Source organism: Rhinatrema bivittatum, chromosome 8 (genome assembly GCF_901001135.1).
Source record: "Rhinatrema bivittatum chromosome 8, aRhiBiv1.1, whole genome shotgun sequence".
Lineage (NCBI taxonomy): Eukaryota > Metazoa > Chordata > Amphibia > Gymnophiona > Rhinatrematidae > Rhinatrema > Rhinatrema bivittatum.
This window is the reverse complement of record NC_042622.1, coordinates 104,466,877-104,484,511: the sequence shown is the minus strand read 5'-3', so window position 1 is coordinate 104,484,511 and position 17,635 is coordinate 104,466,877. Positions and strand designations below refer to the sequence as shown.

Genomic DNA, 17,635 nt, shown 5'->3' with positions numbered 1-17,635 from the left:
TGTACCAGCAATACCAACATATGTAGGAATATATGTTCACATTCATTTCATGATGGATAGACATTCAATAACATCTTTGCCATTCAAGAACTCCGGAATCAGTTTCCGTAGCATTACTGAACAGAAATAATTTGCAGTTTTGCTTGAGTTCATTGTTGGTGTTTGAGTTCCATTTGCTAGGAAGCTGCATTGGCTGGGGTACATTGGCTTAAAGATTTTAGCACTTCATCCTCAATATCCTAACTACATGAACTTGAGTCACAGACACCTCTTGATGAGTTGTACAGATTTCTCAAGGAAATGTGTAGTAAATTTCATGGATAAAGAGGAACTGAAAGGATAGAGAATTCAAGTATTCTTTAGGGACATGGCTGATTGACATTGGTCAGATCAATACTTTTTCTTTTCTTCAGTGAACAATATTGAATGTCTGCATACATGGTTGATGCACCATGACTATGATCAGGCGGCTTTGACAGAAATATTTTAAATTTTAGCTGCAAGAATAGAAGGAAAAAAGCTTACAATAATGAGCAGGCCTATCCAACTTGTGTTAAAGCTTCTTTACAGTTTCCTTTCTAAAATTGAAAAAATATCCTTTTTAAAATGTCTACAAAATTAAACATGAGCAATAAATCATAAAAATCTAAGGTTAATTTAGTGACATGACATAAAAAAGAAACTGTCAATTGTTCCATTTAACATTTATCTCATTCTCATTTACTGACATGCCAGAGTACCCCAAAGGCAAAACAGCTCATCCTCTATAAATAATGTCAGGTTTATTGATAGTGTAATGTATAGCTTTATTCCATTCCTATTTCAATGTTATGTTATTTCTTTAGCCCAACAGGGGCATGTAGTTGCACATTGGGGAGCTCTTCAGGAGTTATTAGCATGGAAGGACCCGTGAGAAGAAAAACATTGCTGAAAGAAGGAAGGAAACCTACAGTAAGTAGCATTTTCCTACCCTATTAGGATAATCTTGCCCTTCAGCAAGAATATATTTTTAAGAACATAGGAAAATGCCATACTGGGTCAGACCAAGGGTCCATCAAGCCCAACATCCTGTTTCCAACAGTGGCCAATCCAGGCCATAAGAACCTGGCAAGTACCCAAAAACTTGGCTGCTATTGCTCTAGAAGCAGATGATGAAGAATCTTATGTGATATTAAGAGTACATCTGTTTCATAACCTAATAATAATCAATGAGGTTTGCTATGTTCTGAAATCATTCATTAAAATATCAAAGGGGATAATAGCTGAGTGAACCAGGACCTTGTGCAATGAGTTATCTTTGTGACTGACACCTAACATAAGCTAGAGGAAAATAAACCTAGTCAGAAGAGAAGGCTAAAATGTACTAGAATTTAGGGCCTTGTTCAAAAAGAACTTGATCTTGCAAGACTGGAAGATTGGGCATCCAAATGGCAGATGAAATTTAACGTGGACAAGTGCAAAGTGATGTATATAGGGAAAAATAACCCTTACTGTATTTACATGATGTTAGGTTCTATCTTAGGAGTTACCATCCAGGAAAGAGATCTAAGCATCATAGTGAATAATACATTGAAATTTTCTGCCCAGTGTGTGGTGGCGATCAAAAAAGCAAACAAACAATGTTAGGAATTATTAAGAAGGGAATGGAAAATAAAACAGAGGATGTCATAATGCCTCTGTGTTGCTCCATGGTGAGACCGCACCTTGAATACTGTGTGCAGTTCTGGTCACCGCATCTCAAAAAGAATATAGCTGCACTGGAGAAAGTGCAGAGAAGGGCAACCAAAATGATATGGGGCATGAAATGGCTGCCCTATGAGGAAAGGCTAAAGAAGTTAGGGCTGTTCAATTTGGAGAAGAGACGACTGAGGGGGGATATGACAGAAGTCTACAAAATCATGAAAGGACTTGAACAAGTTAATGTAAATCAGTTATTTACTCTCTCAGATAATAGAATGACCAGGGGGCACTCCATGAAGTTAGCAAGTAGCTTATTTAAAACGAATAGAAGAAAATTTTTTCACTCAGTGCATAGTTAAGCTCTGGAATTCATTGCCAGAGGATATGGTTACAGCAGTTAGTGTAATTGAGTTTAAAAAAGGTTTGGATAAGTTCCTAGAGGATAAATCCATAAAAAGCTGTGACGGTAATTAAGAAGCAATAGTAGCTTGTGATCTATCTAATGTTTGGGTACTTGCCAGGTACTTGTGACTTGGCTTGTCCACTGTTGGAAACAGGATACCGGGCTTGATGGACCCTTGGTCTGACCTAGTATGGCATATCTTATGTTCTAACTTCTCCCTATGTTTCTGGAAAACATCTATCCGTAGTTAAATTGTAAATGGTGATATAAAATGATCACATTGATCCACCCAGTCTGCCCAGGTGAGCATATACATTTTCATAATCAATCCAATGCGTCCATTTTTGTTTCATTTCAAAAGAATCAAATTTTTTTCCTGAAAACAAAAAAAAATTAATTAAATTTGTTTTTGGGAAACAATGCACCCTATTAGCTAATAGTGCACTCTATTACCAAAACAGGCTTATAATGGTACCAGGCCTCAGCCTAGTTCTGTAACCAGGGCACATTGCCATGCCCTGGGCCTCAGCCTAAGCGTCAGTGATGGGACCTGGCCTTGGGTCAGGCTTTGGCATTGGGCTTGGGCCTAGGTGATGGGTCTCAGCCTCGGGAAGAGCCCAATGTCTAGCCCTTATCTAGACCCTATATAGAATTTTTTAAGCTGTGTCCATCAAATAGTGAATGAGAAATAATTGTATCTCTTAAATAATGATGAAACCGCATCAGCAAGCCAGACAACGGCAGTGTTATGACTTGCCGCCCGGACCACTCGTCATTTGCGGTCTTTTTTTTATACTCAGATATTTTTCAAAATTATTGTTTGCAATCAAATATTTTAAAGTCAATACTCAAAGGAGTGTATTCAATACATCTGTTCCTCGAGGTATAAAGCCCGACAATGGCCGGTGTTTCGCGATAAAACTATCGCTTCTTCAGGAGTCACTTTCAATGATTTCAGAAGGTTTCAGAACAGATGCTGTTGAATTCAGAAAGCATACATGAAATATGTTAATTATACAGAATTACTTTAAGTACTTAAGTCAAGATGTCACAGCAATGCCAAACTTCATCCCGGACATCTCTAAAATGTTTTTAATGATGAGAACGGGACGGAGCAAACCTGAATAACCTGCCCTTTAAAAAAGCCCGCACTTTGTGTGCGTAGTGATGTCTGACGTCCCAACTTGTTGACGTAACGTTGCTAAGGTAACTTATCAACAATTGTGAGCGCTGCCCAAGCGCTTATAAGATATCATTGACAATTGATGTAACTAGCATGGAAACTGTGTCATTTTCACAAGAATACTTGGAGTTCCATTGCAGAGTTTAGACCCTTGGGTTCCACAGTATCTAGTCGGTGGATCCAGCGTTGTTCTGCGCGTAATAGACGGGTGTTAAAAGTCCCCACCTCTCCGGTTGGGAGATAATTGTTCAAGTACACAGACTTTGAAGTCATCAAAAGTATGTTGATGGCGAATACAGTGAGACGTTAAAGGAGCTGTCAAACGACCTGTAGAGATGCAGGACCGATGTTCAATTAGTTGGGTCTTGAGTGCCCGTTGAGTCTTTCCCACGTACCAAAGGTTACATGGTCACTGTATCAAGTAAATTAGCCCGGTTGAGCGACAATCTGTGAAACTTAAGACAAAAGTAAAATCAATTCTTGAGAAGTATAAAGCAGATGTATCAATCACCACATGACATACTGTACATGTTCCACAGGACGTGTGTGCTCCTATGTTAACTGCTGGCTGAGGAACTGAAGAATCAGAGTGGACTAATAAATCTTTGAAATTAGAACTTCTAGTGAATGCAAACCGGGGTACTTCTTGGAATTCATTATGGATCTGTAAATGCCAATTGTGATGAATGATGCGTTTCATAACTTGAGTCATCGATGAAAACGGCAAGACACAGGTTAAAGTGTCAGTAGATTCAGTCAACCGTGGTAGAAATAGCCAAGCTCTATTAGTAAATCTTGCTCGCGTGTAAGCACGCTTGACACATCGTGGAGGGTAACCTCTTTTGATAAAGCAATCTGTCAATGCTACGGCCTGATGGTAAAATTCTTCATCATTAAAAAAATTTTGGAGACGTTCGCGTCCGGGATGAAGGTTGGCGTCACTGTAATATCTTGAGTTAAGTACTTAAAGTAATTCTGTGTAATTAACATATTTCATGTATGCTTTCTGAATTCAACAGCATCTGTTCTGAAACCATCTGAAATCATTGAAAGTGACTCCTGAAGAAGCAATAGTTTTATCGCGAAACACCGCCCGTTGTCTGGCTTTATACCTCGAGGAACAGATGTATTGAATACACTCCTTTGAGTAGTGACTTTAAAATATTTGATTGCAAACAGTAATTTTGAAAAATATCTGAGTATAAAAAAAGACGGCAAATGACGAGTGGTCCAGGCGGCAAGTCATAACACTGCCGTTGTCTGGTTTGCTGATGCGGTTTCATCATTATTTAAGAGATACAATTATTTCTCATTCACTATTGGATGGACACAGCTTAAAAAATTCTATATAGGGTCTTTTTTGTGTTGTTGTGTTTAGGTCAAGAAGACTGTGTTTGGTTTTTTATTTTTAGCTAGCCCTTATCTAGGCCATTTTTTTCTTTTATTGTAAAGTCAGTGGGGGCCTATGGTTTGCTTCCCACATTGACTTTAATGTAAAATGAAAATTCTATTGAGACAAACCAGCAAATTTTTTGTTTGAGACAAACCTGATGAATGAGTGTGCCCTAAGAAACAAATGAATGAACCGAACCAAATATTTTTCTTCTGAACACCCCTATCCAACACCAATTCCTCACCCTCCTGTCTTATACTTGAACTTTCAATTTTTGTCCTCCATATCTATCCCAAGCATTCTGAGCATCTCTTAAAGAACTGACCTCCACTATCTTCTCTGGTAGGCCATTTCAGACCTTGTCAACTTCTTCTATGATTCTTACAAGACCAAACACATAATATAACACACAAATCCACTATCCAGTCTTATTACCAAGTTTTCTAATAATTCTCACAGCATTAGAAATTAGCGGAGCCATTGTCCAAAAGATCTGATTTCCATATACTTATTTAAGTTTGTTGTAACCATGTTGAATATAATCAGATAGGATTAAAAACTTTAAACATTTAAAATATTAAAGGATATGGTACGTTCCTTTCCTAACTACTATACCCCATGTTATAACTAGAGTATCTAATGGAGATCTCAAGCAGAGGATCTATAGCAACTTGAAGAGAAAAATGTATTATATGTTGAAATTGTGCTATAAAAGTAACCATTCCAATCAGAATGGGAGGACAGGTTCAAGATTATAATAAAAACTGCTTTAGAATTACTCAAGATTTCTTAAACATCTTTAATAGGCACTATCACACTAGATTCAAATAACCTAGTAGGTGCAGACAGATAATAGTCACAAATATTTAAAGCAGGTACTGTCATAAACTTTGCATATATATTTGATTTTCTGGACAAAAAGAGTTGTAAAAGCATCTCAACTAATAAGAAGTAGTGAGCTTGAAGAGGCACACTGAATTGGTGATTTCTCAAAATTCTTAATCATATTAAAACATGCTTTTGGATGGCTTTTTGCCAGATCAATTTACGTAGTGAAACAAAATGTTTTGGGACAGGTTCAGGGGCTGGGGAGGAGAGGGGAAGAGGGAGGGGGTTTAGGTAGGGGGGTAGGGAAGTTCCTTCCCAATCTGCTCCTTAATTGGAGTGGACTGGGAGGGAACAGGGGAAGGCCCGATTTTGTCGCTGCGCATAATCTACTAAAATCTCCCCCGTGCATGTGTGCATGGCCCACAGATTTTATAACATGCGCGTGCTGGCACACGTATGTTATGAAATCAGTACGTCCATGTGTGTGTGCCGGGAAGTGTGTGTACATGGACGTGCGCGTCACGTTTTAAAATCTACCTCGTAGTGTTTTATCAAAATTAAAATGCTCCACGCAGTAATCAAATGAGTGAACATCTCCTGCTTGTAGATTAATAAAGGGCATAAAATTCATTACTCCTTGAATGTAAAGACTTTGAAATAATTGACTAGTATTCCCAGGGAGGAATTTTGGATTACCTACTAGAGGCAAACAAAAGGACAGTTGCCAACTAAGACCCAAGTATGCCCTAAGTTTCTTCCAAATCAACCACATAGCAGTGGTTAACAAAGATTGTGTGGTAATGAAGGGTAATTCCTCTGAGCTAGCGTGAAGTATATATGATAAAGCTATAGGCCACACAGATACATTTTCTAAAGCAGCAATTGAACCATTTTTCAGGGGGCCCAACCATTCCTTTAACACCAGCATTAAGAAAGCAGAGTTATAGAACGCCATCCCCCTTTCATTTTTAGGAGCAATCAGCACTGAGTACTTCAAACATGCTTTTTGTCCCTTCCAGAAAAAACCTGTAAATAACTTCTGTAATGATTTAAGATCTTTGCTCAAGATAATAAAAGGAACCATTTACAGTTTGTACAAAATTTTGGGGATTAATATTTTAACAGTGTTAAACAACCAATAAAAGACAATGGAAAGGATGTCCAACTACTCAGTTTCTACCGAATCTCCTGAAGTACGAGTTTAAAATTAGACCCATACCATTGTTTGGGGGAACAATGAACCCTAATCCCTAAATGTTTAGTAGTACCTGATGCCCAACTCAAAGGAAAAATTGACCAGGTGTTCCTTAAACTCCCTGAAATATCTAAATATCTGAAAGTCAAAATACAATCTAGCACCGTCCTGGCATTCCTTAAACAACATATCATCTGCAAAAAGCATCATTTTCAAATTTGTAGTGACCAGCGTAATACCAGTGATATCATATCCTCATTGATTTTGTGAATCAATGGCTCCAATGATAAAATGAAAAGTAAGGGTGACAAAGCACATTCCTGTCTTTTACCTCTCTTAAGGCAGAAGCTAGGGGGAAGTGGAACCATTGACACAAATATAGGCTTGGAGATGTTTGTACAAAAGTTTAACTGCCTGCAAATTAAAGCCCCTAAAACCACACTTTTCCAGGATTGCAAAAAGATATTCCCAATCCACCCTATTAAAGGCTTTCTCTGCATCAAAATTAACTAGTAGAGGTTCATTGGATTTACTGATATGACAAGATTCAAGTGCAATAAAAGGCATCTAATATTGGCACTCCGCTTTCGTCCCATCACAAACCCAGTTTGTTCAGAGGAAATCAATAAAGGAAGAACACCCTTAAGCCTGTTGGCAATTACCTTGGTATATATTTTGATGTCCTGATTTAACAGTGATATAGGCCTGTAGGATCCCAGATAATTGGGGTCTCTCCCAGGTTTCGAGAGAACTATAATTGCCGCTTCTTACAGAATTTGGGATCTGCTTCCCTTCCACCATAGAATTAAACAAGACTACAAGCGAAAAAGTTAGCAGCGGTTGTAACTTCTTGTAGAATAAGGAATTTAGACCATCGGAGCCCAGTGACTTATGAAGTTTCTATTCTTTAATGACCTGAGCAACTTCTGTTTCTGAAAAGGACCTATTCAAACCCTCTAATTGAGCCGCTGATAATTGGGGTAAATTTAGATTCTGAAAAAACTGTACCTGTTTCCCCACATCATGATTTTCTGAGCTATATAGGGATTGATAATATTCTTTAAAAATTTCTCCAATTTGTAGGGTCAAAGTGCAAAGTTTCGCATCTTGCCTTTTAATACTACTTATAAATTTGGAAGCATTTTGGGCCTTAGACAAATTCGCCAACATGCGTCCGGGTTTATTTCCATGTAAAACAATTTGTTTAAACATAAATAAGGCATCTGTGGCTTTTTGATGCAATAGATCATTTAAAAAACATTGAGTGATAGTGATCCTATCTTTACAAAAAATAGAGTTCCCTTTTTGCCATTGTTCTTTACAGTAGGTCAGTTGTTTCCCAAGGTATAAAATTTATTTCTGTTTTTTCTTCAAAACTAATAATGACCCCACGAAGCACTGTCTTGGCCATTTCCCAAAACAAGATAGGGTTTTTGCTAAGTATGGCATTCGTAGTGGCATATAACTGCCACTTTTCTTCTAAAAATTTCTGAAAATCAGGTTCTAAGCTCAGCCATTCCAGCATTCAACATTAAATAGCCCTGGAGGCCCACCCAAAACGCTCATTCTACAGAACACTGGGCAATGATCAGAAATGGTCTGGTTCTCTATATCAGCTGATTCAACTGCATTGAATAAGGAATCAGATACAAGTAAAAAATCTATCCTGGATTTAGTGGCGTGAGCTTTTCATGGTGGGTGAAATCTCACTCACATGGGCACGCAGGCCAAAGCATTCATCCGGGTCATACCACTCTGAACTGCGCCATCTCACTTGGGAATTGAATCCCAGCAATTCCACACATTGAAGGAGCAAAAAACTCTCTCATAAAGAAAAGAGAGTTTAAGTTTAGAAGTGAATATCCAACATATAAAAATCAGTGGCGTAGCCAGAATTTATTTTTTGGGTGGGCACAAGGTTAACATGGGTGGGCTGTAGGCATGCAGGTCTACTAGTTGTTTTTTTACTGATAAATAATGCCAAATTATGCAGCATAGCATTCACATCTACGCCTAAGTATGAGGTTTACTTAATGATACAAACATAATTCACGGTGATTTGTGGTACTTTAGCCTTCTTATTATTACGATTTTATACACGTCTCCTACCTGTCCATAAATTTTGAGAGCGCGGTTGTGTTGCTTATATTTAAATTGCTAACATCTCAAAATAGATATATATTTTGAGATCATTTAGATATATATTTTGAGATCATTTATCATATATATAGATGTATATTTTGAGATCATTTATCATATATATTTTTATATCATTTAGCCCTCGACATCCTCTAGACACAGATCCTTTATTGCATACTATGTAAATATTCACTGTAAATGCGTTTTACTATGTAAATATTCCTGTCCCTTTTCTCTTTTTTCCTCCTATCCCAGTTGGTAATTTCCTTGTTCATTGTAACTATTATTTTCTGCAGCAGTTCAATTACCCTAGTTCTATGTTTATTACACGACTTGTTAAATGTAAACCGACTTGATGCAACCTCTGGTCGTGAAAGCCGGTATAGAAATTAATAAATAAATAAATAAAAATAAATATTTTTACCTTTGTTGTCTGATCTTTGTATTTTTCTAATCAGTTGGTCCTGGTCTCTTTTTCCCATTTTTTCCCTTATAGCTCATTTCCTAATTCCTTTTCAGTGTCTTTCTTCTAATACTGTCTTCTTCCCTTCCACACACACACACACACACATACATGCTTTCTCTCACAGACTACCTCTCACACACTCAAGCTGTCACTCTCATATGCTCTCTCCCCCCCCCCCCCACAAGCTCACATTCACGTTCTCACTTTCTCACCCCTCCCCAGGCTTATATTCTTATGCACACACAGACGCACATCCAGGCACCCATTCTCACCCACACACATAAACCCAGACTCCCATTCTCACCCACAAACCCATGCTCCCAGTCTCACCCACACATATTCAAGCTCCCATTCTCATCCATACATATACACATTTAAGGTACTATTCTCACCCACACATACACACATTCAAGCACCCATTCTTATCCACATATTCAAGCTTCCATTCTCACCCACCCACACAAACCCAGGCTCTCATTCTCACCCATATATACACACATTCAAGCTCCCATTCTCACCCACCCACAAACCCAGGCTCCCATTCTCAACCACACATACACACATTCGAGCTCCCATTCACCCACATATTCAAGCTTCCATTCTCACCCACATACACACCCAGGCTCCAGTTTTCACCCACACACACTCCCATTCTCATCCACACATACACATTCAAGTACGTGCACAGCTTCCGCTTTCTCCCCCAGAGCAGGAAGATCAGCTGCCTCTCCTGCTGCCACCGGCCTCCTGCTATCTTCGGGCATCGGGCCGTACTGCCCGCCGAACTTCCTGTCGGGGGGGGGGGAGTGGAAGCGCAGCGCACAACGGGTGGCAGCAGGAGAGGCAGCTGATCTTCCTGCATTGGGGGGAGGAAGCGGAAGCTGCGCGTGGCGCTTCCGCTCCCCCCCCCCCCCGAACAGGAAGACCGGTTGGCCATACGGCCGCAGCAGCGCTTCCCCACGTGTGCCGTGATGGCGCGCGAGGTGTGGGTTCTCTTGTTCGCTGTCGCGGGGATGGGATCCCGCGACAGCCTTGCAGTTCCGGTGCCAGTTGGGTGGGCCTGGGTCTAAGTTGGGTGGGCACCTGCCCACCCAGGCCCACCCGTGGCTACGCCACTGATAAAAATAATCAAATTCACAACCCCAAGGTAGACAGTAATCATAAGAGATCAGGCAGCAGGTAGCTGTTCCACAAATCGTTTCACTTCAGGGAAGGAATCAAACATTTGCACCGATCTGTTGTGCCACACTCGCAGCTTTGCCAGAAATTGCAACACAAATCTGACTTGTTTTGTCACTAGTTGGGAACACAGTGGTATGAATTATTTTCTTTTAATCGCCACTTTCTTGGAAAAATTTTGAAATTTTTACCAGTAAGCCTTGGTATATTAAAGGATTGATCTTGCGTGAGGCTCGCCTTATAATTTGTTTATGAGCATAATTTAATATGTGTGCAATTTCCACACTTGGTCGGGAGGCATCATCTTTCCTACTCCCCAGTCTGTGCGCCCATTCCTGGCCAAAGCCATTTTGAGATTTGGTAAATTCAAGGCTTCTGGCAGCCAAGCGGTTAGCACTTCTCCCAATTTATCGTCTTCCACATCCTCTGGTGAATTTTCTCCTTCTGTTCCTCAACAACTTTTTTAAGGCCTTCTAGATGCCACGTGTGAGCCAGGATGTCGACCTACACTAAGGAAATGCGTCCTTCCAGTAATTCCACTCTGGGGCCAAATTCACGGAAGGAGTTTCAGAGTTTGGCAAATTGTTCAGATTTAATGTCCAACTTACCTTTTATTGCAGCTATAACCGCTTGGGTCAGCACACTTACTGCCGCTTCATCAAATGGGCTAGGCTGGGTTTTGTCTGCCAGTGCAGCCATTTTGGGATCTCCCGATTTTGTTTTTTCTTTGTCTTTTTTTCCCAGGTTGTATCGGTATACCTGTTAGCGATTTAGACATATACTTGTCGATGTTCATGTGCTCTGTAAAATCTCGATAGTGGCTGATCGTTGAGTTAAGAAAAAGTAGGTAGATTTTCTTGTATCAGAGGATGGCACCCGGAGCCTTTGGAGAACACATCCTCACAGGATCACCACATCACGTGACTCCCCTACTATATGTTTTAATGGTTTTATTGATTGTATGTTACATTGTTGGTTCTGAATTCATTCAGAGTCACTTGCTGGAGAATCAGTTTTATAAAGTAAGAAACAGCATGTTCCATTTTGGGCAGTAATCTGAAGTAAGCATACAACCCGAGATTAGATTCATCCTACTACAGTAGATTCGTACATAATGCTGGTTTATTGACAAATGCAATTCTAGTTATGAACTTTCAACAACAGAGGGCAGCAAAATGCTATTGATCAGCATAGTTTAAACATAGAAAGCTGCTGTAGAATGACAGATACTGAACTGTGTCAACATTCGTTTCAATCACATGCCATTAATATATTTACCAAAGTCAGTGGTGGATTCTTTCTTGAATAATACTGGGTTTCATGAATATGGTACTGACCTAGATACAGTATATATTGTTCTTTAGATAATAAATTGTAAACATATGTTTCATTCAAAATGATATAGACCTGTTCTTTTTTCCTGCAGCTGGCTTCATGGACTAGGTACTGGGTTACGCTTTCAGGTTCAACTCTTCTTTATTTTGGCGCAAAATCTTTAAGAGGCACCGAAAGAAAACATGTAAGAAAGCTGCTAATAGATTTTTTTTTTACCCAGGAAACCACATTAGACGATAAATAACAGGCACAGGTGACCATTCTTTAGACCATGTTTCCCAAGGTGTCTCGGGGAAGTTTGCTGAAGGTCAAGGGAGGAGAATCTTATTTTATAAGAAATATCATATATTACAGTAATGTTTCATTTTTGTATTTCCATTGATTGAAAATAAAAGCTAGGTTACTAATCTTGTGGCTTAAGCTGTCTTTACCTTAGGGAGGTTCTCAGTCAGGACAGATACTTTATAAAGCTGTGTCTGTTATTTATTTATTATTATTTACAAAGGACTTTGTAATTTGTGGTGTTTTATTCTTTTATGTTTATTTGATATTATGAATGTTTTACATGTAAGCCACCTAGGGCAGTGTATAGGTGGCATATATATATATGTTCAAAAATAAATAATAGTCTTCATAACAACAAAAATTGCCCTAGTTAGGATCCCAGTGAGACAGTTTCCGAGTTGCAGAACTCGCTGCCCCTTCTGATGTTAGAGGTCTTGCACGTTACATCAAGTGACCACTTCAGCAGAGATTCTGAGAACTGGTATCATAGTAGAAGCGCATTCACTGGTAAGGGCAATCCCTTTGGAAGAAATTTGAGGCACAGTACTCAAAGCCTTAAATTGAAACCATGATGGAAACAAAATGTGGTTCTTTCAGTTCAGCAATTTCAGGCAGAATAATTGGCAAAATACTCAGGGCTGAATTTTTTTAAAGGATTTATGCAAATAAAATTGAGCTTTATGCATGTAACTGGGCTTTTGAAAATTGCCGGGGGTGGGGGAGGGGGGGCTGTATGTATAAAAGTACATGTGTAACTCACATGTGTGTTTTTATGAACACAAAAAAAAAAAAAAAAAAAAAAAAGAGGCATTCCAGTGGGCAGAGTTGGGGCTGGGAAATCATTCATGCGTGTAAATTTACTCCTGCTTCATAGCAAGTGTAAATGTGTGCGCATAAGTTTATGTGCACACTTCTGAAAAGCAACATTAATGCAAGTAAGCCTGCCCTAATTTCCACAGCTAATTTATGCTTGTAAGTCTGCTTTGAAAATTCCAGTTAAAATGAGTACTTTTTACACACTTACTTTAGCCCTATGCACACAGTTATAAAATTACAATCTAAAATCACCTGTTTACAATGCACCTGCTATTTTATTGGGTAGCTGAGCAAAGGTAAAATAGAGTGCATACATTTGAAAATCCAGTGTGCCTGAATGATTTTCTTCCGCACTTCCCAGCTATGGAAGCCCAAGTATACTTTCAGCCGGACCCACAAGGGCAATTTTTAGACAGGCCAATTTGCCCCATGGAAAATTGTTTTCAATATACAGTCAAGAACAGGCTAGAAATATTTTTTTCTGATCCTAATTGGATTGTTTCCACCAAGTGCATTTTGCTCAATGAATCTGCACACTTTGGGGTAGATTTTCAAACATATGTGTGTCCATGCACGCGCAGTTCCCGGCGTGCACACATGGCTGTGCCAATTTATAAAATCCGTTGGCCACGAGCACATGCGTGCCAGATTTTATAATTTGCGCGCATGTGCGGGTGGCACGCGCAAGGGGGGGTGAATTTTTGCAAAGTCCGTGCAGCAATGCAGTCGGGCCTTCCCCAGTTCCCTAACCCACTGCCTATCCTTCATTCCCCTTCCCCTCTCCTCCCCACCCCCTAAAGCTAACCTACCTTGCCTGAATTTTTTTAATTTTATTACTTGCTGCTTCTCGGGAGCAGAATTAATTTATGTGTGCCGCCCGGCTGTCAGTGCGTGCTTCCCCGGGACAGCGGATAATGGCTGCTGTCCCGGCCGGCCTCCGTCCAGCCCCTCCCTGCCCAGAACACACCCCCCAACCCGCCCCTTTCTCAGAGCCTGGCAAATGTGCGCGTATCACCACTTACACGCGTGGCTGGGCCCTTTTGAAAATGCGTGCATCATGTGCAGGGCCCAGCCATGCACATAAATGGCAATTTTTATGCGAGTGGCTGATTTAAAATTCAGCCATTTATATTTAATTAATTTTAATTTAGCTTGCAATTTCCATTTCACTTTTCTAGATTAATCACCAATCCAAAGCAGAATACAAATTAAACCTGGTGGGTTAAGCAATACATAATTATGATGAGGCAAGCAATACGGTAATTAATTGGAATTAAACCTTAAACAAACTGATTAAAAAAGTGAAATAGGATCTTTAGTGCCTACCAATTAAACAGAACCTCAATTTAACCTTTTACCTGAAGCAAGGATCACTCAGATATATAGTGCTCTCTTACTGCATTCTGGGAACTGCTTCACTACTTACTTAAAGGGAACAGTACCCCCTATAGAGCTACCAAAGCTTACTTGGAAGGCTTTCATTCACATGGAGAATAATTTTCAAAAGTATTTATATGCGTAAAATGCGCTTTTTGAAAATTACCCTGTGGGTTGTATGCAACTTTTCCACATATTGCAAACAGGCATTCCCAGGGGCAAAGTTGAGGAAGTGAAATGTTTTACTCAGGTACTTCAGATTTCCAGATGTATGCATGTAAATGTTCACGTGAACCTTTACATGCATTTAGCAGGTGTACATGTATGCACTTATGTCACGTTAAGGTACACATGCTCCTGTTGATTTTTGAAACGGACTATTATGCATAAGTCCACTTTGAAAATTTGAGCTAAAGTCCACAAGTACATGTGGACTGTAGCTCCAAGGGCACTGTTATAAAGTTGGGTTTATATTGACAAAATGACCCTGCATGGCTTCTGAGATGTCATAGAATCATTATGGTAGCATCTTATAACTCAAGCTCCATGACAACATAAGGAAATGGATAACCAGTGATCATGTTTCTCTCTCTTACAGTATAAATCAACACCCAATAAAAAAGTCTCAATTGTAGGATGGATGGTGGTGCTACCTGATGATCCAGATCATCCCAATGTATTCCAGTTAAATAACCCTGATAAAGGTACAAGTTTTATGGAATTCATTTATTTATTTTTATATTATCTGAACTGGGTATAAAACAGATTTCCTTTTACATAAATATGTTTTTATAATAAAAATAGTAGGGCTTGATTTTCTTTTCAATTAAAATGTACATTCAAAGGCTTGATGTTAGTGTTGTACGCTTCCATGTGGGATATCTCCTTTTCTTCAGGTCAGCATGGACTGTGGATGCTGCAGAGACTGCATTCACAGCTCCCAGCAGGGAGGAAGTCCCAGTCATCATATCATAGTGACATCAGTGACCAGTCTCAGGGTACATGCTTACTAGGAATGTGAATCGTTTGACGATTTAAAATAATCGTCCGATATTTTTTAAATCGTCAAAAATCGTTAAAGAGTGCGATACAATAGAAATTCCCCCGATTTATCGTGAAAAATCATTAATCGGGTTTGTGTCCACTAACAGGAGTTATTTGGGGGGAGGGCGGGAAAACCGGCACACCAAAACAACCCCTAAACCCACCCCGACCCTTTAAAACTAATCCCTTACCTTCCCCCACCCTCCCAAACCCCCCCCCCAAAACATTTTAAAATCACCTGGTGGTCCAGTGGAAGCCCCGGGACCGATCGCCCGCTCTTGGGCCATCGGCTGCCCCTAATAAAAATGGCGCCGATGGCCTGATAAAAAAACCCACCCCGACCCTTTAAAACTCCTACCATGTGACAGGGGCCAGCCAATGGCATGGATACCCTGTCACATGGTAAGGGCAAAGGGCCTTCGGTGCCATTTTTATTAGCGCAGCCGACGGCCCGAGAGCGGGAGATCGCTCCCTGCGCCCCCACTGGACCACCAGGTAATTTTAAAATGTTCTTTTGGGGGGGGGGGGTTGTTTATTGGATCGGGCGCAGCCGATAAACAAAAAAACAATCGGGCCGGATGATAAAAATTATAAGATTTGAATCAGAACCGAACCGATTCACATCTCTAATGCTTACAGAGTTCCATAGTCTGGTCTTGGCCAAGGCTTATTGTTAAATGGCTGGGCTAGATGGGAAGTAGGGATAAAAGGGGATAGAGGGTCCTAAGGTATTTGCAAATGAATGCTCATGATGCTATCATCTCGGTAGAGCCTGATGCTTACTACATTGGAAACTCACAAAAGCAGAGGAAAACTACTAAGCCAAAACAAATGTCATCAAAATTAATATGTAACTTACTGTAATACAAATACATTGTCTAATATTAGAAAAATATGCATATACATTCTGATAGCATTTTGTCAAAGAAATGAGCGAAATGTTAAACAAATTAATTTTCAAAAATATCTGATAAAAGTAGTGTGGTTATCATTTTAGTCCACTTGAAATAAGGGTCAATGGAAAATATATAAGGTATTGAAACATTATCTGTATTTTGTTTGCTGACATTTATTTCTCAAAAAATATCAGATAAAAGTGATCACTTTGATCACAGGAGGACATATATTGCCAAAGTGTCTGAGACTATACAGCAGATAACCAATCAGTGGTGAGGTGGGGGGGGGGGGGGGGGGGGGGGGGGGGGGGGGGGAGCCATGCTAATAACATAGAGAAAATATTTAATGATAGGAATTTTGAGGTCCATGTTAAGCAGTGTGGCGAGCAGGAAGTTGCATGGGTAAAGTTGCCATGGTAATACTAGCCAGGATATTCAGCGTGATTTACATGGGTAAGTCTGCCACTGAAAATATCCACCTAAAATAAACTGCATTGCTTTACGGCAGTGATTTTCCCAGACTTACCCGACTAAATGTATGCAGGTAGCCTGAATATTGACACTACTCAGTTAAATTTGGGCCATGCATCCCATCCTTCCTCTTTTTATCTAGTTAAATTTTAGCTGGGTAAAAAATTACCTGGGTAACATTTTGCCAGCTGGTGGGTTGGGAAATTTTAAATTTCAGCACTTCTCCGAGTAACTTAGAAAGTATCCTGACAAACCCTTTGGGCTTGATGTTCAAAGTGACCAAAGTGCATAAAACTCTAAACTTATTTACAGCACAACATTTGCGCGGGTAAGTGAATGCACAGAGATTGATCCTGGCATTTTATAAACTGTGGAGCAGGAGCTCCACAGTTTATAAAATACCATGTAGTGCTGCTCTGAATGTATGTGTGTATATTTCAGTACACGCAAATAGTTCCACGGCAAGTCTGATTCTATCTACCTATTTTACAAACATATGCGTGTATATTTTAGGCACAAAAAGACTAGTGTGAACACATATTAAACTTGATTTATACATGGAAGTAGATATTTTTATAAAGTATGTGCATATGCTATTTTGACCTTCCACCCAAACACTGCAGACAAACACAATGTCACTTGTGCCAGTCAGTTAGCAGGTGTAAAAGTGTACGAGTAAGTTCAGTAATATATATGCATATATCAGTTACAATATAGCAACTACCACTTGTATTTCTGAACCTCGCCCACCACCTTTTTCTGCTGGTAAAGTGTGCATGCAAAATATGTACTAACGGGTGGATTTTAAGAGGGCCATGCATGTGCTCATAAATATGCGTATCTCACCGCGCGCAAAAATACACACTATTTTATAAAGTATACGCTTACAGGTAGATTTTAAAAGGGCCACGCATGCCCATCTCACACGCAAAAATACGCGCTATT

At 39.7% G+C, this 17,635-nt stretch overlaps 1 protein-coding gene across 8 annotated transcripts in view; it reads left to right on the top strand.

Annotated features, from left to right (window-relative positions):
* The window catches only part of RALGPS1 (Ral GEF with PH domain and SH3 binding motif 1), a 965,034-nt gene that overhangs the window by 922,131 nt on the left and 25,268 nt on the right, over positions 1–17,635 (top strand). For all 8 annotated transcript variants that reach the window (XM_029614240.1, XM_029614239.1, XM_029614238.1 and 5 more), the window contains 3 exons: positions 846–951; positions 11,893–11,985; positions 14,878–14,983. In XM_029614240.1, the coding sequence (XP_029470100.1) occupies positions 846–951; positions 11,893–11,985; positions 14,878–14,983 (305 nt within the window). The remainder of the gene's footprint in view (positions 1–845; positions 952–11,892; positions 11,986–14,877; positions 14,984–17,635) is intronic.